Below are 21,954 nucleotides of genomic sequence, written 5' to 3' on the forward strand. Positions count from 1 at the left end.
GTGATCCTTCTGGACACCATACCTGGCTTCACTCTGCGTGTATGGAGGGGCATGATTCTCAACCGTGTACGCACTTCAGAATCACCTGGGGAGCTTTTGAAAAATACTAATTTCTGGCCGGGGGTGTCTGCGGCAGATACTTTAAATCAGAATCTCTGGGTGGTGGGACAGGCATGGATCTTTTATTAACTACTCAGATCGTTCTAATATCCATCCTGACAACGAGATGACCTGTGCGTGGTGACGTACATCATGGTCAGAAGAACCTCCTCACATAACAGAAACATACGCACCCCTCCCTCCTCCAACTTCCTCCTTGCAATCCGTCTGCGGCCTACAGGGGTCGCTGCGGTACAGGTGGCCCAGTTTGCGGATTTTCCCCCCCTTCAAAATCCTGCCCCCAACCTTAGCGAAAGCCGGAGCCACCGCGGTATAAATTAGCGTCTTTATTTCGAACACCTGAGCGAGCGCCCGCGGCTCGCCCGCCTGCCGTATAAACATACAAAGTCCCTGTCGCACCGCACACCATGCCTCAGAGATAAATACAGCCCTAGGGGCTCCTGCTCTGGCAAAGCAACTCTTATTTACAGGAATAGATTACAAAAGTCTTACAAAAAGTGGTCCTGAACCGGGAGAGGGGGTGGGAGTGGTTACCGTTACAGCTGTTACACTTGGCAAGGGAGCGGCGGGAAAGAGCCGACGTCCCGAGGGCTCCCGAAAAGAGAGGCTACGCTCCTTTAAGCATCCGGGTGTCCGGGGGCAGGGCTTAGGTCTGCGTGGGTCCCACCCCCCATGGGGGAGGGGGCGAGGAAGAGGAAGGGCCTGGGCCCTCAAGGGTCAGCTCTGGCCCAAGGAGTAACATCAAACGGCCACCGCAGCAGGTCTCAGGGAAGGGTGCTGCGTGGAGAAAAAGGACCGTGTCCTTGCCCTGGGGTGCGGAAACACACATCAGTTCCCCCGCCTCTCATACCTCCGGAGGGGTCGCTTTTGAAGCGCTGCTGGGAGGGGAGTTGGCATTTAAGCTCAATCCTTTGGGCGCGAGGGACCCTAAGGGCACCATCCCTCGGCCCCGAGGGCAGCGGCACCCCCCGAAGTGGCCGCCCAACCCCTCAGAGCACCTGGTAGATCGGGTTGGGGTTCGCGCCCGCTGGGCACTGAGGGGCGGCGTCGGGGGAAGGGGTCGGGCTGCCGCGCTCGACCTCGCTCCCGGCGGCCGCCTCTTGCGGGCCTGGAGACGACGCCGGCGGCGCGTCGGCCAGCAGAAGAGCGGGCGCGGCGGGGCTCTCGGTGGAGATGCGCTCCACGATGCTGGACAGGCAGTCGAGGCTCGACACCGCAGCACTCTTCCCGGGCCGGGGTTCTGCGCGGGGAGGGGTAGATTAGTATGCAGAGGTGGAGCGGCAGACAAGTCTCCCACCTCTGGGCTCAGTGCTTTGGGGCAGACAGGAAACTGAGGACGGGCCAGATTCGGGAGGATCCCGCGAAATTTCAGGGTGAAAAAGGAGGGAAGTACATGCTTAGTATTTCATTCCCCGTACCATCTCCCAGGATGGAGGCGAGGAGGTCCTAGGTAAAGAGAAGCCAGGGCAGCTCAAAAGGGAATGTGGGAAGGAGGCGCGAATACGCACCGTTGGGCGCCTCGCTGTAGTAGGTGCCGTCGTAGCAGTTCCGCCGCCGGGCACCGCTCGGGGGGCCGCTGTAGTCCATCTGCAAACGGCAAGGGCTACCGAGTCAGGCCCGGGAACCGCGCGGAGTCGGAGCATCACTCCCTGCAGCCGCCCCCTCTCCAACTCCCTAAGTCTCAGCCACGAGAGTTCCGGGCCCCGATCTGGCCGGGTTGGGGAGTAAGGGTGGGCAGGAGCTGTCTGCAGCATGCCGGGCCAAATAGAAGGCAGACAGTCACCTAGGAGCACAAATCTGCATGGGATAAGTGGAGAAAACGACACGATCTTCGTGTCGGCCCAGCAGTGTTCTAATAGCGCCCCCAATCCGGTGGATTGCATCCGTCCCGTGCACCCGCAAAGCACTAGGCCACCCCAGTGACAGCTGCCTGGGGCACCGGGGGTCCACTCTCGGGAAGGTTCCCCGCCCAACCCTCACACCAGAGGGTCCGCTCCCCGCCCTCGGAAACACATTCCTGATATACCAAGAGCTGCGCTCACTTCTCTAGCCCAGCGTCCTGGCCTTACCATGCCGTCGGAGCAATTGGAGCGCGGACTGGACGCGTCCGAGTCGCCGCTGTAGTGCTCGCCGCCGCGGCCTGGGGGCAAAGGGCCAGGCGCGTAAAAGGCAGCGGCAGCACCAGGGGGCGCGGCGTCCTGGTCGCGAAGCAGCGCCTGCAGACCTTCGATATAGCGGATGGCGTTGCGCAGGATCTCCACCTTGGGCAGCCGCTGGTTTGGGTTGCTAGACGTGCAGCGCTTGAGCGTCTCGAAGGCCTCGTTGACTTTGCTCAGGCGGCGCCGCTCGCGCATGGTAGCGGCCTTGCGGCGGTCCGCGTTAGTGGTCTTGCGTTTGCACGCCTTGCAGGCCCACAGTAGACAGCGGCCCGCCTGGTGGTGCCCGCTGGGCGCGCGCACATGCTCATCCTCGCGCGCGCCCGGCACCGGGTGCGCGGCCGCAGGGAAGTGCGAGTGTTCCTCGGGCTTCAGGAGCGCGCCCACGTGCACGAGGCGCGGATCCAGGTCCTCGAAGAAGCGCAGGTCCGGGGAGTCGAAACACGGGTCATCATAGAAGTCGTCCGCTGTTGCAAAGTTGCAGAGAGAGCCGTCGGGGCCCGTCAAATCTACGTCTCGGATCGGCGGCGAAAGCAGCTCCATATCCCGGCGAGGGGCGGCGCAGTCCTGGCTTTGCCCAATCCCGGCGGCAGGGGTTGCCAGAAACTTTCTGCGGCTCCGGAGCACAGGCAGTGCGATAGCAAAGTACTGAGGGTCTGAATGTACACCAAGCTGTCCCCCACCCTGCCCAGTCCTGTCCCGCCTGACCAACGGACGGCGAGGAGAGTGGCGGCAGCGCCCTGGGACTTCCCCACCCCTACCTTCAAGCCAGGCTCCCGGGGCTATTTATTCCGTAGTAGCCTAAGGGCCCCCGAGCCCCAGCGGGCGGCTAGGGGCGGGGTCGCCCGAGGCCAATAGGAATAGAGCGGGGAGGAGCTTGGGATCCCCTGGGTGGCAGTAGGGGCCAGAGACTGGCCAGCCCCCTACCCCTTGACGCTTCCGCGCGCGCGCTCCGGCCCCTCCCCAGGCAGAGAGGAAGGCAGAGGCTGGCAGCCCAACGCGGCAGCACTTGGCTCCCGGGCACACTCTTTCCAAATCTCTCCAACACCAGCCTCCTCTTGTGTCCGCGGGAAACACTGGCCGCGCGCTCACCTTTGAGCTGACTTTGGGGTCCCCTCAGTCCGCTGATTTGTGGGGGACCAAGGAGCAGGATAGGGGTAGAAATCAGATCGGGAGAGATTTGCAAAGAGACACATGGCAGTAAGGCAGAGACACACTCAGAGCTGAGATAGTGAGACGGTGAGCGGGAAACCCAAGAGGCTGAGACATTCAGAGAGCAGAACGCTAGAGAGTCAGAGGCAGAGAAACGAGGAACAAGACTCAGAGAGTCCAAGTGGGGAAACCTGAGACTGAACGTGGCGGTCGTGTCACTTGGCCAGTTCCTGCCCCCGGAGTCAGTCAGAGGGTCGCGGGCCCAGCCCATCTCTGGTAGCTTGGAAACCCAGCTGCATCTCTATAGGAGTCGATGATCGCTGCTAAAGCTTCGTGCCAATCTCTCCAAACTCCCTGTCCCAGCCTGGAGGGAGGGAAGCCAACTCTTGCGCAATTCAACCTGCGCGCTTCCTCAGCGGGTTGTCCAGTGTGGGTCTAGGCCGAGATGTCTCTTTAGCTGGGAAGAAAAGTTCGTCTGCCTGGGGCTTGCCTCCACCTTGCGCACAGTGCTGCGCTGGGGAAGTCCATTGCGCAAAGGCCTCCAACGCCTAGAAGGCCTGAGAACCCCACTTCAGGGTGGAGTCTTTGAGAGTGGAGTTTGCAGACCGATGACTGAAACCCCACAGTTTCCTGTGTGTTTTTGTGGAAGTCACATCTCCTTCTGAACCTCAGTTTCCCCACTTTGTAAATTTGAGGATATTCATAGCGATCTCTTAGAGCAGAGGTCCCCCAACATTTTTGGCACCAGGGACTGGTTTCGTGGAAGACAATTTTTCCACGGAGTGGGGGGGGGGGCGGGGTCAGGTGGTAATTCGAGCCATGGGGAGTGATGGGGAGCGGCAGATGAAGCTTGGCTCTCGCTAGTCCGCCACTCACCTCCTGCTGTGCGGCCGCGGTCCTAACAGGCCACCAACCAGTGCCGGTCCGCGGCCCGGGGGTTAGGGACCCCTGTGAGTGATCGCGGTGGTGGTGAGAATCTAAAGAGACAAAAGATGCGGAATCCCTCAGTCCGAGGTGCACGGTTATTCCAACAAGAGGGCTTGCTTCTGTTGCTGCGACCTTCTCAGCTCTTGGCTGGGGCACTGAGCCCTGACAGGAGCCCATGTAGTCTTAGGCCTGGGCTCCTGTGAAGGCCACAGCTGCATTTCTCCCCAGCAGACCCACTGGAGAGACTGGGAATTGAAGGAGGAGGCAGCCACCCATGGGACTCTGGCTCCCCCACAAGCCCTGGGGTGGGCCCCCTCCCCACTCCCATAGGGTGGCTCAGCCTCTTGCTGAAACCGCAGTCCACACCTTCCTCTCAGCATTCAGGCTAGAGATTTCCCTTGGACAAGACAACCCTACTGGGGTCTCTCCTCCTGGAGCCCACAGGTATAAGCAAGAATGATCTTTGTCCCTTTCCCACTAACTTCTGAAAGCTGTCCTAACTGGCCCTCTGGGGAGTCACTCCTTCCCTTCTCTTTTGGAGCCCTGTCATCTTCACTTCTCTGCCACTTGCGGTAGTGCTGAAGGTCTCCATTTAGGAAGTGCTCACCCCTCCATAACACCATCCTCATTTATTCATCAACACACATCATGGAGTGTCCACTATGTGCCAGATACTGGTCGAGGTGTTGGGGATACAGCAGTGAACAACACCAAGACCCTGCTCTCATGGTGCTTACTTTGTAGGGTAAGGTGACAGATAATAAACAAATAAGCAAGGAAGTATATGATGTCAGGAGCTTATAAGTTCTATGAAGAAAACGAAAGCAAGGCAAGGAAACAAAGTGATGAAGATTATTCCATTATGTGGAGTGGTCAGGGAAGACCTCTCTAGCCTGATTCCATCTGAGCAGAGACCAGAATGAAGGGAGGGCAGAAGCAGATATCTGGAGTCAGATAGAGGGAAGAGCACGTGCAAAGGTCCTGGGGCAGGACTGTTTGTCAGCTTTAAAGTGCAGCAAGGAGGCTGGTATGTCTGGAGCAGAATGACTAAGTGGGAGAGCGGTAAGAGATGAGGTCAGAAAGGGAGCAAAGGATTTGTATTCTGAGATGGAAAGCCACCAGGGGGCTTGAACAGAAGAGAAGAATGTCACCATCTGACTTACATTTTAAACAGGCACATGCTGGTTATGGAGAGCAAGGACACAGCAGGGAGACCAATTAGGAGGCTATTGAAATAATCCAAGTGAGTGGTGATGGTGGCTTAGATCTGGGCGGCAGCAGTGGACATGGTGAAAAGTGGTTGGATTCCAGATATGTTTTGAAAATGGAACCCACAAGATTTATTTGTGATTGGATGTAGGCAAGAGACAAAAGAGGAATTAAGGATGACTCCTGGAAGAATGGAGTTGGGGAAGAGTGGGTTTGTGGGTGGCAGACCCAGAGTCCAGGTTGGCACAAAATTTGAAATGCATTTTCAACATCCAGGTGGAGAGGTCAAGTAGGCAGGGGATTTATGAGGCTGAAGTTCCAAAGGGGAGGTCTGGGCACATGGCAGTCCTGACCACTCAACCTCTAAGACACATCTCGAGTCTCTCCAACCCCGCTGTCACCATCCTGGACTACACTGCCGCATTGCTGGCCTGGAAGCCCACCATAGCCTCCTAGTTCCTCTCCTCACTTTCACTCTTGTCCCAGTAGAATCCATTCACTACACAGCAGCTTCCATCTCTACGACTGCATCTGGAACCAAGATCCCCTTTGATCATTCCATGCTAGCCTGGTTTCCTTTCCTGTCTTCCGACACTCTGAGTACAATCCTGCCTCGGTGCCTTTTACTTGCTGCTTTTCTGCCAGGCTCTTCCCAAGATCGGCTGCTTTTCATACATATATCAGGTCTCAGCTCAAACTTGCCTCCTTGAGATGACTCTGACCATCCTCTCTATGGTAGCTGGGTCACATCACCCTGCTCATTTCCTTCTTAGCACAATCACTCTTTAATTATCTTCTTTATTAGTTTGTACATTGATTGACGTAGCCCCAAGAAGTCAGGGATGCTTTGTTCACCATGACATTTCCAAAAACCATCACAGCGGCTGTCACATAGTAGGAGCTTGATAAATGTCAAATGAATGAATGGGTGGCCTCATAGCCTTTGAATCTCTCTGCATATGAACTTCTTGAAAAGTGTCATTAATGAGGATGGTTGTATTTTTTCTAAACTGGATAGTCGCATACATGATTAGACATACATGCTGGGTCACCTTTGCTCTTCCCAGGCAAGACTCAGGCCCATCTGCCTAGACCATGATCTTTTATGTTGATCAAATACACATGGCCTGCTGCAATATTGTCATAGCATACTATAGAAAGATTTGGTGCTTATTATAACCTTGAGTCTTTTCCTTTGACTTACACTCACAATGAGGAATGTGAATAGTTGTTATATTAGTAATTTAGTTTGACACAAATATTTCTTCCCCCTTGTTCAAGTCTCAGCAGAATGCCTGGCACATAGTAGGCACTCAATAAATATTTCTTGGATGAATGAATCAATCAAACCCTTTAATTGAAGAGTACCCTGAAATTTCCAGGTGAGCTCTTCAAGCTGCTTATGCAAATCTGGATTCTTCTCAAACCGAGCAAGCAAAGAAAACACAGAAATATATTGGATTCTGAGACTTAAATGATTACAACTTTGCTTTGTGTGTTTTGCATTCATAAAAACCACCTCAGGGCTGTCATCAAGGTGCCTTTACAATAAGTAAATGTTATATGTTCGAACTTACCAAACACATTTAATATTTTATCACTTGTGGCTTAGAAATCTAAACTGCTTTGACAGTTTTTAACTTGATTTGTAGCTTTATCTTCTTTGGTAATTAGGAAGCATGATTTTAAAATGCATACACACTCTGGTCGTACGAGGCCACTTTTATATTAGACTTTTATGTTATCCTTCCAAGTGGGATTTTGTTTGCTGCAAGGCTCCTGCTGCTTGAAGAGTTTGGGAATCACTGAACTCGGGGACCTTTACAGACTTCGCCAGGTCTGGGCCCCATGCTTGCCTGGGGTCACTCTCTTGGTCGTGCCACCACCTCTTTGGGGAAAGATTGGCCAACACCAGCATCCCATCCCTGTTGCCAAAAGATCAGAGAGAAGTGTGTCCACCCCTGGACCTGGGACCATTTAGTCCTAGTGCTGGCTTGGGGGCAGGGAGGGAAAAGGATGTCAATTTTGGAAGCAGAAAGAGTCCAAGCTCTTATATTGTAGAGTGTAGTCGAGGATGCCCCTCAGAGTCACAGGTGCTGGACTTGTCTTGGGAGAGGCCAATGGCAATGGACTGAAGGACCTACGGTGGGGCGTCCCCCAGCACCTCTCCTTCCATCTCAAAGCTGAGAAGAGGGGCGGGCTGGGTGATCTGGGGCAGGGCACACCTCACCCCGGGCTTTGGTTCTCATCTTCACAATGAGGGGCTCCTTTGGCAGCAGGGAGGGAGGGAGGGCTCCCTTCTCTCTCCACCCTTTCCAGTCCTCCCTCCTCGGTTCTCTTGGCCTGCTTGCCGGGGGCTATAAATGGAGAGCCGGCCTCTGGGCAGGAATGCAGGCCTGCCTGGGCCCCACAGAGTTGCGCCCTCAGGGTGCGGCCGGCCCCAGGGCTCCCGGCAGCCTTTATATATATATATATATATATATAGCCTCTGGAAACCCAATCCAGCCTGCACCTGCCCCGGTCTTCAAGCACCCTGCCCTTGCCCAGGCTGGACCTGTGGTCTCTTCCCCCGCGGTTGGCACAGGCTACATATTTAGCTGGGGGATGGGCCAGAGGGTGAAAACAGGAGCGGGCCAGGTGGGGCAGGGCCAACCCCGGGTCCCCTCTCTGTCTCCAGACTTTCCCTTCCTGCCCCTGGATCCACCTCAAACACCCGCTTCTGTCTCTACCAACCTTGCTCCTTGGGAAACTGCCTGCCAGCTGGATATGGGTCCTGCTCTGGGGCCAGTCTGGGTTGGTCAGGAGGATAATTGACGCGGTCCTAGATTCAGGGTCAGGGTCCCAGAGGTTCTCCACAGTGGCCATACTTCCCACTTTGGGGTACTCCCCAGCCTCCCACGTACAAGCAGGGCTTGGGAGTCTAGCGGATGAACTGGGAGCTGGAGAAAAGGGGTCCACGTGGAGGAGCAAGGGGACAGGGACACAACAAATGGCACACGTACCCCCCCGCCTGTGGGCTGCGTGGGGTGGTGTGTTCACTGTGGGGACGCGTGCCCAGTCCTATGATTCGTTCACTCATTCAGCAACTATTTATGCAGCTCGCGTTCTGCGCCAGTTGCCGGAAATATAGCAGAAAACAAAACAGTCAACGTTCCCTGCCCTTGTGGAGCTGACATTCTAACAGGTAAGACTGACAGTAAACAATAAACATACTAACAAGTAAATTACGGAGTACGTTAGGAGGCAGAGGGATATTAAAAGCAGAGCGGGGTGAGTGGAATTGGGGCACCAGGGCAGAATTAAAAAGAGTGGTCAGGTTGACACAGTGACATTTGAGCAAAGAGGTAAAAGAGGCTTGGGAGCCAGCCACGTGCCCATCTGGGGAAGAACGTTCCCGGTAGAGAGAACAGATCATCATTGAGCACCTTGCCTGGGACAACTGCCTCCACCAGGACCAGAGGATTCTAAGGGGGACGAGATGGGTGTGGCTCCTGCTGTCCTAGGAGCCCTTGGTCTGAATGTCCGGCGCTGAGTGGGCTGGCTGCGGGCATGGGGGTGGCATGAGACAGGGCTGGAGGATGGCTTGGATGGGTGACCTGTGAGCACAGGATAAGGTAAGGATGCAATGCTTTGTGCACACAGAAACGTGTGTACAGTGCATTGTGTGCCCAGGGGGCGGGCGGGGAGCATGGGAGGTGCCGGGGGGAGCTCGGCATCACGGGAAGGGAAACCCTCACAGGCTGCACAGCTTTTCCCCCTGCCCGGCCCCTCACTCAGGTGCCATGTGCACCTCACTGCACGCACACCTCAGTCTCTGGGCAAACCTCCCACCTCCAGGTTCTTCTCCAGGCCCTGAGAAGCCAGGCGAGGGAAATTAGCAGGAGCCCAAACTGTTTGGCCGAGGCCCACTTTAAGAACCACTGATGCCTGGCTTCTGGAAAGACCTGAGGACTTCATTCATCCAGTCTCTCCCCTTCAAGCTTATCCTTTATGTAATTAAAGCCTTTCTCTGCCTCAGAGGTCTCTGTGGACCCAGATTCCTAGAGTCTGAAGTACAAAGTCGCTCTGCTTTACTAAACTGCACAGATAAGGTGCCAATAGCTTAAGGACTAGAGGTGCTAAGGAAGGCAGGGTTCAGGAAGGTGCCAATTATTCTTCCAGCCCAAGGGCATTAGGCTGTTGGGGGGAGGAGAACTTCATGAAAGAAGAGTTCACCACCTCCACTGAACAAACTCTAAAAAAATATGTTTTTTTTTAAAAAAAACGCAAGTTTAACTTGCAGCACGAGGGATTTAAGTCAGACACAAGAAATAATATTACCAAAGTATGGCGTCTCGTCAAAGAGCATGCTGTCCTTGAGCTAAGATGGCATGGATACAGCAGGAGGAGGAGAGGGCCTCTCCAAGTCGCCCTCCACTCTATGCACGTAAGGATTTGAGAAAGTCCAGATGTCCTCTGTGTCCTCTGCCTATGACAGCCCGCAGGTGCTTGTACCAACGGTCCAGTGTGCAGGGCCGAAAAGCCACATCTCCTTGGAAGGACCGCTTGCCCTCACTCCCATCCCTCCGTGCGCCTGTGGGCACGCCTCACACTGCTCACCTCGCACACCGAGGACGTCTGTCACACTGCGTGTCCTTCACACCCCATGGGCATCTCACACTCCGTGGACACCTCACACTCCATGGACACCTCACATATCCGTATACCTCATACCCAGGACCTATCTTCCACACTGTGCACACTGCTCACAACATGTCCTCCTCACACCCATTACACATCATATACGATGTACATGTACCTCGTATATGGATACTTTGCACTGCTCCATGTATACCTCGCACACGTGTATACCTTACACACCGTGCACACCAACCTTACAGGACACTCCTGTGTGCCACGCTGCTCATATTCCGGGTCAGGTACATCTATACCTTCATCCCAGTATGAACACTCGCCTCCACGTATGTGCCTGGACGTCCCCTGCTCCACCCAGGAAAACAAGGCTAAGGGGGCATATTGGCTGTGGCATCCATCTTTTTCTTGCAGTTTCTAGTTTGAAAGCTGAATCTTCCTGCCTAGAGGTCAGGCCTCCCTGTAAGGGCTGAAGGAGAAGCAGCTCTGGGCTGAGGGAGAGCTAGTGATGGGGGCCTGGTGATGGGTACGGCGCATGTGGCAGGATCCAGTGGGCAGCTGTGGGGCCTGGGGAGGGGCCTCAGCTCCCCACCCCTCTCCTGTTGCCTCCTTTCTGCCTAATCAGCCCACCTGCCAGCCTGGGGGGCTCCAAGGAACTGGGATTAAGACACACACAGCCGTTGGGCTCCAGGGACAGACACCAGCTGCTCCCCCCGGCAGCTGCCCCATCCACACGCCTCTGAAGGGAGGCTGGATGCCTTGGGGAGGCCTGATTTCTCTCCCCAAAACCTGCCCACCCCTGGCCAGTGACACCCAGGACAGGAGTTTTCTGGCAGAGAGACAGAAGGCAGAGAGCCTCATGACTGGTAGCCAGGATGCTCAGGACATCTGTCATCTGCTTCTGTCCTACCTCCTGTTCTGCCACCTCCATGAAGCCCTCCTAGATTGCTGCTTCCCCTTTGGTTTGGGAAAGTGATTTATGGCCCATGTGCCCCAACAGGCCTACCCTCCCTCCATTCCTCAAGCGTTCCATAGCATCCATTCTGGTTGCAGGCTCCAAGCTAGGCCCTGCAGAAGGATCTAAGGCAGATTCAGACAGGGCCTCTGGCCTCTGGGAGTTCCATCTAGTGGGGAGAGGAAAACCCACGAATGAATCATCAAAACCCAGAGGGAACAGCAAACTCTCCTGTGGATACCTGTGAAGACTTCAGCAAGGAGGATGTGTTGGGATCCTCCTTCTTGGGGTGTTGGAGGATGAGCAGAAGTGCCCAGTGGGAGAACTGGAGGGAAAGGCATTCCAGGCTTAGAGAACAGCCCGAGCAAAGGCCCGGAAGTGTGACAACATGCCAGAGGATGTCCCCGTGCAGCTGATACTATCTGCGGTTCCTCTGGTCATTTGGGATCTGTGGCCTCAGACAGCCCCAGAGGGGTAAACGGGCCCTGAGGTCTGAGGTGAAGCCCACTAGTTTCCCAGGCAAGACATCGGGTTAAGTCAAGGGTAGAAGGTGGTATGCGAAGGGAGTGCAGGGGGAGGACAGCGACCTTGTACAGCAGAGAGAGGCTGGACTGGAGTCCAAAGACCAGGGTGTTCACTGCACTGGCTGCCCGCTGCTGTGCGGCCCGCCCCGAACCCTTCCACGCCCCTTCCTGGGGCTCACTTTCTGGACACAAGGACAGAGGCATTGTACTCCTGGCTCTATTCCCATTCAGGAAGGGGTCTTTCTGGGGGTCCCTGACCTCCCCGCCTCCCTCTTGGTCCCCCCCTTCTTGGCATGGAGGGCAGAGGCCTGTCCTTTGACCTGTCCACCTGGCCCAGCACAGGGCCGGGGTGAGTGAAACAGAAACCTGAGTGAGGCTGGGGCTCAGCATGGTTGCAGAAGCCTGTCCCTCAGGCTGGACAGGCAGTTAACTTGGAGGTCCCCACTCCAAGGAGCGCTGGGGAACCATGACTGTCACAGTCTCCGGCTTCTCCTGAAGATGTGGCACAACCTCTGTCAGGCCTGGTCTGAACTTGGCCTTGGGGAATATGGTGCTGCTCTTGTCTGACACAGAGACTGGGTCACCAGTGCCCAGGGCTGTGTTCCCAGTGTTTCCACTGGACTTGGGGGTCAGATTGACCAGGACTCAAATGCTGGCTCTGCCCCTCACTTCCCTTGGGTAAGTCACTTCTGCTCTCTGGGTATCACCTATCCCAGCTGTAAAATGTGACTAGTCCTAGTGCCAATCGCAAAGGATTGTAAGGGATCAATATGCCAAGGCATGTGGTGTCCTTGAGTGGTGCCTGTCTCATGGTGCTTGGTAGGGGCTTGGGAATTATTCCTGCCTGGCGTGCTCTCCTTTTGGATGGAAACTATGAGTAAGCAGTGGGTGGGATGAGGATGGGGCAGTGCGGGGCCTGGCCTGGTTATTCTGAGCTCTGAACCTTCTGGAGCTGGGGGCCACGGCGGGTGCAGGGATGCTGGAAGTGTGGGTAACCGTGTAGCCCGTGAAGCACTGTCTGCGGCAGTGGGCGTCGCCGCCTCCCCTGCGCACACGGGCAGCCTGCCAGTCGCCCCCAAACAAAGCCTGGTCCAGGGGGAGCAGAGCAGACTGATGACAGATGCAGAGAGGCTGGTGCGGGCCGGGTGGGGGGTGGGAGAGGCCCGAGGAGACAGCTCTGAGGAAGGCACATCCCCAGAGAAGGCTGCGGCCCAGAGGAGCTTCCATCTCAGTGGCCAGTGTCCTGCCCCACCCCACCCTAGCGACCACACTCATCCCTGCCGTAGAGTGTAGAAATCTGAGGCCCAGGGTTCTAAGCACCTTGTCCAGGGCTCACGTATGCTTAGCTGTGGAGGCTCTGGGATGCGAACTCTGGTCTCTTAGCTCTGCATATCTGGCCAGCTCTTGGAAGCTCTTGGAATGGATTTGATGGCTTCTCGTGGCCCCTTTATGCGCAGAATTCCCTGAATGGATAAGGATGAATTTGTTGCCGGTTCATGCCCTTGAAGCAGGGACACCCCCACGTGGTGGGTGCAGGCACTCGGGGTCACCAGAGGCTGGCGCTGATTTGGTTTCTCTGCGGTCAAGAGGTGGCCACCTTTGCCCTGACATCTGACCTCTGACCCACCAGGCTCAGGAGTCTTGGGTCTCACTGTTCCTCCTTAGCTATTTGGGGATGGGGTCTCAGAGTGGCTTGTCGTGGAACTAGGGAGAGACAGGGGAGGTGGGGAGAACATGGAGAGAAAGAGACATCTGATCTCGGGGTCTTGCTGGGCCCATCAGATATGCTCCCTGTCCATTCGGTGCCTCCCCTGCCTCTTCTCCCCTTTCCAGCCAAACCTTTTTTTTTCAATTTTTTTGAAACTATGACTAATTTCAAACAGAGAAATAGACACAGTAACATAATGAGCCTGGTTACCAGCTCCAACAGCCATTAACCTATGTCCAAACCTGACCTGTTCACACACTGTCCCCTTCCTCCCCTTCTGTTATCTTGAAACAAATTTCAGACATTATATCATTTCACTTGTATATATTTGATTATATATTTCTAAAAGATCAGAACTTTTGTTGCCATAAGCACAATACCATCAGCCTACTAAAAAAAATTGATAGTAATTCCTTTCTACCATCAAATATTCAAACAGTAATCAAACTTCCAATGATCTCAGATATGTTTTTATTTGTTTGTTTGTTTGAATCATGATCCAAATTGGGCCTACACATTGTGATTGGTTAATCTTTTAAGCCCCTGTAAGTCTAAACATTTCTCCTCCGTATCTTTTTTCCTTTGCAATTTATTTATTAAAAAACAAAAACAAAAACTGGATTGTTTAGGGAATTCCCTGGTGGTCCAGTAGTTAGGACTTGGCACTTTTCACTGCCATGGCCCGGGTTTAATCCCTGGTCCAGGAGCTAAGATCCCACAAGCCGTGCAGCGCACCCACAAAAACCAAAACAAAACAAAACAAAACAACACAAAAAAACAAAATAAAACAACCAAACAACAAAGCAAACTGTGTTGCTTGTCCTGCAGAGTTTTCTACAGTCTGGAGTTTTCTGATTGCATCCCTATGGTGTGTTTTGTTTGTTTGTTTTGTTGTCATTGTTGTTTTGTACACTAATATAATTTTTAGCCTGAAACATGACCAAATAGCAGAAGACTACATTTTCCAGATTCCCTTGCAGCTATCTGTGTCCATGTGAATAAGTTCTGGCCCATGGGGTATGAGTGGAAGTAATTTGCAAGCAACTTCTTGTTTACGTTGTCTCTTCTCCTTTCCTCCTCCCCATTGGTTGGAATATGGGTGAACAGCAGGAGCTGGAGTCGTCATCTGTGTTAGACGGAATAAACGGCAGCCAAAGATGTCCATGTTCTAATCCCCAAAACCTGTGGATTACATGGCAAAAAGGACTTTGCAGATGTGATTAATTTAAAGATCTTGATGGGGAGATTATCCTGGATTACCTAGGTGAGCCCAATGTAATTACAAGAGTCCATAAAGGAAAAGAGGGAGGCATGAGAGTCAGAGTCAGAGAAGAAAATTGTGATTACAGAAGCAGAGGTCAGAGTGATGTGGCCATGAGCCAAGGAATACAGGTAGCTTCTAGAATCTGGAAAAGCAAGGAAAGAACTCTCCTCTAGAGCCTTCAGAAAGAATGCCACTCTGCCAACATCTTGATCTTAGCCCTGTAAGACTCAGGGCTCTTGTAAGATAATGAGTATATGTTGTTTTAAACCACAAAGTTTATGGTAATTTATTTCAGCAGCAATAGGAAACTAATGATGGAAGTTGTTTATTAAAGATCACAGAGCAACAAGATACAAAGAACCTGGGTCCCTACTATTGTTAAGCTGCCATACAAGTCTTTGGCCACCTCCCTGGAATTTTATGTAAGAAAGAAATAAACTGCCTTTTTAGGTGTCTTTATTGTTACCGCAGCTTAACCTACATCCTAATTAATATGCATATCTACTATACGTATCTGGCAATGACATGGGTTGTGAAAAATAAAATGTATAACGCACATGGTAAGTGTGGTGGCTGAGATAGGCCCAGGAAATTATGTGGACATAAACAAAGAGGACAAGAAATATTTGTTGAACTAAGCTATCTCCTGCTAGGTAAGCAAGGATAGTTTTCTTCATTCCGCAGTGGTGGCCAAGAGGTTGGTGACTCTCCCCCAGGCTAACAGGTGCCCCTGAGAGGGAAGCGGAGATTCTGGGGTAACCTTTAGAGAAGATGAAAAGTAAGAGCCACAGGAAGGGAAGCAGTGAAAGTGATATGGTTAAGCCTGTATGCTCTGGGAGTCAAGCTGCCTAGGTTGTACTCTTGACTCTGCCACTGACTGTGTGACTTTGGCAAGTTCCTTCATCTCTCTGAGCCTCACTCTCCACATATGAAAAGTGGAGATGTTAATTTTCATTTGTCAAAGTGCTGGTGTGGATATTAAGAGCTCACATGAAAAGTGGATCCAAAGCTGGGAACATAGTAAGAGCTCAATAAACAGTGCTGTGTTTAAGGTCTCACCTGTCCACAACTCAGTGGTGGGGCCCATCTACTGAATGTTAGAGAGATCCAACACCTCTCAGTCTCTGTGTATTGCCAATATTTAAGCTGGGGTCTCTCACACACAGACTTCTAGAAGAGTTATAGCTGCCATTTAATAGCCATGCCCAAGTAAGAGAGGAAGAAGTGAAGGGGGTCTGCCCTGCCTGCCCGCTCTTCTGTCACATTCTTTTTTGTCCTACATGAGGATGGAGACTTAATAGCCTAATAGGGAGGGACTATCAGCAAATGTGTAGGATCCAGTTGTAATTCTGTTAAAAATGTTTCCCAAGGGCAGCTCTCTGATGACACTTACCACTAATGGCTCTCGGGAAGAGGGACAGTTTTATCACTCGTTGCACATGGTTCCTGTGTACTTAGCTCACTCATGCATTCTTTCAACAAGCCATGCATTTTTACGTAGTGCCCAGCTCTGGAAGATGTAAAAATGAACAAGTCTTGGTCTTTTCCTTTAAGTCTCTTAATGTTCGAGGGAGGAAGGCCGATGGGGAAATATTTCCTGATCCCCGAGGGCAGAATGAAATTAGTGCCAGCTGGAGGGTTAAATGGCAATCCTCGCACTGAACGAGAATGATGGGTGGCAGGTCATCAGGAAACAACTTTTTTTGTGGGACAAGGGTCTTCCACAATCCCTTTATACCTGCTGTCTGGCATGATAGCTCTTTTCCTGATCTTGGATGAAAACCGGGGCAGTCTCGTGACTTCTCTGGTCTGTTTAAGGTAATAAAAAGTCCTACTGTCATTTTAGGTTACGAAGCTGTGGAAGAATCTAAGATGTCCCTCAAGACTCCCCCTGCTCCCTCTGCCATGAACACATCCTTACTAATCTGTGAATTTGATTATTTTACCCTCATGAATAGGCTATGTTACATGGCACAGTTGACCTTAAGATTGGGAGATTATTTGGGTAGTCTTGACCTAATCACACGAGCCCTTTAAATGCACAGAGTTTTCTCCAGCTTTTGGCAAAAGAAGAAGTCAGGGATTCAAAGCATGAGGAGGACTTGACACGCCGTTGTTGGCTTGAAGATGGAGTTGGCCATGTAGAAAGGACCTAAGAGAGAATTTTAAGAGCTGAGAATGACCCCCTTCCCCCCACCCAGCCAACAGCTAGCAAGCACACAGGGACCTGAGTCATAAAGCCATAAGAAACTGGATTCTGCCAACAACTTGAGTGAGCTTGGACGTGGATTTTTCCCCAGAGCCTCCAGATGAGAACTCAGCCTGCTGACACTTTAACTTCATCCTCATGAGACCCTGAACAGAGAACCCAGCCATGCCACGCCAGACCCCTGACTGTAGAACTCTGAGCTAATGACACCAAGACACCAAGAGTGAACCCTAACATAAACATGGCCTTTGGGTAATTATGATGTGTCAATGTAGGCTCACTGATGTAATAAATGTACCACTCCCTGCAGGATGTTGTGTGGCATTGTGTTAAGCTGCTAAGTGTGTGGTAATTATGTTAGGCAGCAATAGAAAACTAACACAAATACAATCTCAATTCAGAGATTACAATGTCCAGTCTCATGCAATGATTAAAACTCTGAAAAGTGACTTAAGTGGAGGTTTTCTCCCCTGGCCTCCTGCTTGGGTCTCCTGTGGGTGGGAAATCCTCAGTCAATGAGACCAGCTACTGGAGGAAGAGGAGACAAGAGGGGCAGGGACATTGTTTTTCTTTTGGCCGCACCATGTGGCTTGTGGGATCTTAGGGTCCCTGACCAGCAATGGAACCCGGGCCCGCAGCAGTGGAAGTGTGGAGTCCTAACCGCTGCACGGCCAGGGAATTCCCAGGGCTGTTCTTCTTTCACTGGTACTATTACTATATTCCGGTAGAAGTGCTCTCCAGGCTTAAAAGATGTTTTAAAACTCCCTCTTTCCATCTTGGATGCTTTCACAAGTCCTTTGGAGACCCTTCCTACCCTCGCTGCTGGGAACCTCTCACCCGCATCTCTGTTCCACTGATCTCTCGCTCCTCTAGGATCTCAGTGGTCTACCTCCAGTTTTCTTCTGCTGAGGCCCCACTGCTCTCCAGGTGGCCTCTAGGGCAAGTTCTAAGGCACCCCATAACAGTTCTTTCTTATGTGGCCCACATATAGTCCACAGGAATCCTTGCCCAGACACTTCTGGGAAGGCAGCCTTCGACTCTGCAACTCCAGGCCATTTGAGCCATCTTATCACTCTTTAGGTTTTGCACGCACGACTCAGATATCAGCCTACCATGTCCCCCAACTGCAGGGGAGACATGTTAAGATCCTCATGTGGTCTCCTTAAAGCCCCTCTTTCTTGACTTGAGGTAAAAAGGAAAGCATACCCCCATTCTACCCCATGGGGGAATCTTCATGGTCCCAAAAGCTCTCCCCAAAGGAAATCCTCCCTCAAACCCTCAGTGCCCTAAGATGACTGGTTCTCAGCCTCCTAGTTAGAAATGCTTGCATCTTAGTTTAGGATCTCACTCTGGAATGTGCCTCAGTGAGAACTTCCATAACATCTTCATTGCGAACAACCCAAAGTGGAGACCTAGAGAAGAACTAATGAATACTTTGGCTGGATTGGGGAGGAGGGGTGTGAGGAAGGTCTCAGAGAGACGGACTCTGAGTTAAACACAGCTGAACAGAGAGGGAAGAAAGAGCATTCTAAGCTGAAGGACCAGAATAGGCAAAGGCAGAGAGCTCTAAAAGGGCAAAGTTCTTAAGGGACACTCCAACAGAACAATAGAAAATTTATGATTTCTGGAATAAAACCTAAATTTGAATCCCAGACCTGCCACTTATGACTGTGTGTTTTTGGACAGACTACTTAACCCCTTTGTGCTTCAGTTTCCTCACCTAAAAAATGATGTACCAAAACTAGAAAGCAACCAAGGTGTCCTTCAGTAGGTGAATGGATAAACTGTGGTACATCCAGACAATGAAGTATTATTATTCAGCGCTAAGAAGAAATGAGCTATCAAGCCATGAAAAGACATGGAGGAAACTTAAGTGCATATTGCTAAGGGAAAGAAGCCAATCTGAAAAAGCTACATACTATGTAATTCCAACTATATGACATCCTAGAAAAGGCAAAATTATGGAGACAGTAAAAAGATCAATGGTTGCCAGGGGTTATGGGGAAGGGAGAGGTGAATAGGCAGAGAACAGGGTTTTTAAAGCAGTAAGACTATTCTGTTTGAAATTATAATGGTAGATACATGCCATTATACATTTGTCTAAACCCATAGAATGTAAGACTCCAAGAGTGAACCCTAATGTAAACTACGGCCTTTGGGTGATTATGATGTGTCAATGTAGGTTCATTGATGGTAACAAATGTACCACTCTGTGCAGGATGTTGATAGTGGGGGAGATTGTATGTGTTGCGGGGACAGTGTGCAGATGGGAACTCTCTGTGCTTTCCACTCAATTTTGCTATGAACCTAAAACTGCTTTAAAAAATAAAGTCTATTTTTTGAAAAAGGTGTTTATCTGTTACCTATTCCCATGATAATGCTTACACGTAATGATTCACCTCACAGCTCAGTGGCTTCAAACAATAAGCATCTATTTAGTTTATGAATCTGCAGTTTGGCTATTTAGATTGGGCTGTTCTGGGTTCAGCTGGGCTCAGTCACCTGTTGTGGCTGACTGGATCTTAGCTGTTCCAGGCCGGCCTTGACTGGGGTGACTGGGGCAACTCAGTCCTTCCACAGGTCTCTCATCATCCAGCAGGCTAGCTTGGGCGTGTTTTCACAGTGATAGAAGTGGTGCAAAAGTGCAAGCAGAAGCACACAGCAATTTTTCAAACCTCTGCTTGAGTCATGTACGTTAATATCCCTTGGGGCCATGACAAGTTACCTGATTGAACCAAGAACCAAGGGATGGAGAACTATGCCTCTTGATGTTAAGAGCTGCAAAGTCACGTGACAATGGGCATGGACATAAGAGGAGTGAAGAATTGGGTTCATTAATCAGTCTACCACATGGGGACAATAGTGTGCCTTCCCCACAAAGATCAGATGTGGTCATATATGTGTTTACTATAGGCCTGCCTGGCCCATGATTGGAACTTATAATAGCCCAGAATCTTAGGCTATTTCCGGGACTTGTCGGATAGACTAGAAGATATGGAGGATTGTGGAGACACAGCAGCAAGGGTAACACAAGATTTATGTTTTGCTCAGTAGAGCTACCAGTGGGCGCCTCCATCGTGTACCTGCTATGGCTGTTATCAAGTTGGTCTTCAGTCATAACTACACAATGCCACTGGTTGGCAGACATTCGCTCATCATTTGCAGCATTCTGTTCATCTGAATAGACTCCTGTCAAATGAGAGGAGTCACTGAAAGCCTTTCAAACCATTAGCTTCCCTACTACTACAGAGACACAAGTCCCTGACAAATATAAATGGATTCTCCTGCCTTCTGAGCAATAATGATGATGATGATGATATCAATAATAATATTCATAGCTCCCACCTACTAAGGCAAAACAGAATCTCATCTGATTCTCACATTAACTCACCAAAGTTAGTTGCTATTACTCAGCCCATTTTATTTTATTTTATCTTATTTTTAATTTATTTTTATATTTATTTTTGGCTGTGTTGGGTCTTCGTTTCTGTGCGAGGGCTTTCTCTAGTTGCGGCAAGTGGGGGCCACTCTTCATCGCGTTGCGCGGGCCTCTCACTATCACGGCCTCTCTTACTGCGGAGCACAGGCTCCAGACGCGCAGGCTCAGTAGTTGTGGCTCACGGGCCTAGGTGCTCCGCGGCATGTGGGATCTTCCCAGACCAGGGCTCGAACCCGTGTCCCCTGCATTGGCAGGCAGATTCTCAACCACTGCGCCACCAGGGAAGCCCTCAGCCCATTTTAGAGATGAGGGAACTGAGGCTCAGAGAAGCCATTCAGCTAGCAAGTAGCAGAATTGGGACTTGAACCCGAGTCTTTACAACTCCGAGGCCAATAGTCTTAACTACTTCACTTTTTCTCCCTTAAAGATCTTGAATTTATTCTGCTCAAGTTAGAGGCCATTTGACATTTGTGTTATTTTTTGCGAACCTGTTTCAGCCATTCCCCACAGGCTTCATGTCACACTCTGACAAGGAACAGCAGCTCTGCAGCGAGGGTGTCATGGTTGAAGGGAATTTTTCCAGGTCTATACCCCCAATTGTAGGGCTTCCTCTCCTTGCTCCCAGAGTTACACTTGAAACCTCGCCCTTCCCTTGGAGGCCAATGCCTGCTACTCATTCCTGGGGACAGCCTGAGGTCGTGGCCAAAGCCAAGGCATGGAGCTGGCCCTCCTCCCAGGGCCCCAACCTCTCATGGCTCGAATCGAGGGGTCAGTGAGGAACAGGATTCCAGGAGGGAAGACAAGGCCCCAAATATCAGGCCTGAGTTGGAGAAACCCGAGAAGGCCCCCGGAACAGCTGACCCTGGGCGCCACGTTTTGGAGGCGGCTTCCCCCTCCCCCAAACTGGCTGTGCTGTGAGTCACGGGTTTTAAGCTGAGCACTCTGGGAGATTAACCAGCTTTGTGACCAGCTGCTGGAGGAGGATACTTGGCCGAAAGAAGCAAGATAAAGTTACCCTCTCAGAAGTTTATAGGAAGGCCCATAAATGCCCCCAACTGCTTTGGGGCCCATGATCTGGGGCGCTTCTGGATGCTCCCCCTGCCCAGGCCCTCAGTAGCTGTACTCATCCCCCCACTCCTCACCCACCCTGATCTGGCACCCATTGGGAATGCCTGCCACTTAGGGTTCCAAGAAGGGTCTTGGGCAATGGGCCTTCCTTCCCCAGATGACACACACTAGGAACAGAGCCTGGACTGGAGTCAGTGGGAAGGGCCTGGCTCCCTCCTGGCTCAGGCCCGGGCAGAGGCTGGTGGGAAATGCCTGGAACAGGATGGTGGGCCGCTGGCACACAGGGTGAAATGAACAGGAAGGACCGTGTTGCATCATGGCCCCAGAATGCATCATGTTGAGGGTTTGAGAGGCTGAAAGGGAGCCCTGGGATGGGGAGTCAGGAGACCTGGGTTCTAGCCCAGCTCTGCTACTGACCCTCTGACCTTAGTGTCCTCATTCGCCAAAAGGAGGGCTGGTGTAGACAAGTTGTTTTCAAACAGTGCTCTGTGGAGTCCTGGGCCATTCAGTAGTGCTACAGAGTTACTACAAATGCTGGATTAGCATTTCAGGCCAGTAGGATTCTCCAACTACCCTGATAACCCTTCCCCC

The 21,954-nt window shown here is 51.7% G+C and overlaps 1 protein-coding gene and 1 long non-coding RNA gene across 2 annotated transcripts; one reads left to right on the forward strand and one right to left on the reverse strand.

Moving 5' to 3' along the window:
* Positions 1 to 431: 431 nt before the first annotated feature.
* Positions 432 to 3,081, reverse strand: MYOD1 (myogenic differentiation 1). Its single transcript, XM_082342515.1, has 3 exons — positions 2,190 to 3,081; positions 1,629 to 1,707; positions 432 to 1,360 (listed from the first exon to the last, which is right to left on the reverse strand). Exons 1-3 carry the CDS (start codon positions 2,817 to 2,819, stop codon positions 1,110 to 1,112), a joined length of 960 nt encoding a protein of 319 aa, XP_082198641.1. The 5' UTR covers positions 2,820 to 3,081; the 3' UTR covers positions 432 to 1,109.
* A 4,996-nt stretch (positions 3,082 to 8,077) lies between these two features.
* Positions 8,078 to 12,515, forward strand: LOC309605301. The gene is made up of 3 exons (XR_014231330.1): positions 8,078 to 8,748; positions 9,017 to 9,178; positions 9,414 to 12,515. It is a non-coding gene; the product is annotated as an uncharacterized lncRNA (long non-coding RNA).
* Positions 12,516 to 21,954: the final 9,439 nt, after the last annotated feature.

This window comes from Balaenoptera borealis, assembly GCF_965194805.1.
Source record: "Balaenoptera borealis genome assembly, chromosome: 11".
Taxonomy (NCBI): domain Eukaryota; kingdom Metazoa; phylum Chordata; class Mammalia; order Artiodactyla; family Balaenopteridae; genus Balaenoptera; species Balaenoptera borealis.

Bases quoted from the DNA above. Each gene is read 5' to 3' on its own strand.
- MYOD1 (XM_082342515.1), bottom strand. From the start codon at position 2,819: ATGGAGCTGCTTTCGCCGCCGATCCGAGACGTAGATTTGACGGGCCCC. The intron at 1,708-2,189 runs GTAAGGCCAGGA...TGCCGTTTGCAG, and splicing joins CCAATTGCTCCGACGGCATG to ATGGACTACAGCGGCCCCCC. The intron at 1,361-1,628 runs GTGCGTATTCGC...CTCCCCGCGCAG, and splicing joins CTACAGCGAGGCGCCCAACG to AACCCCGGCCCGGGAAGAGT.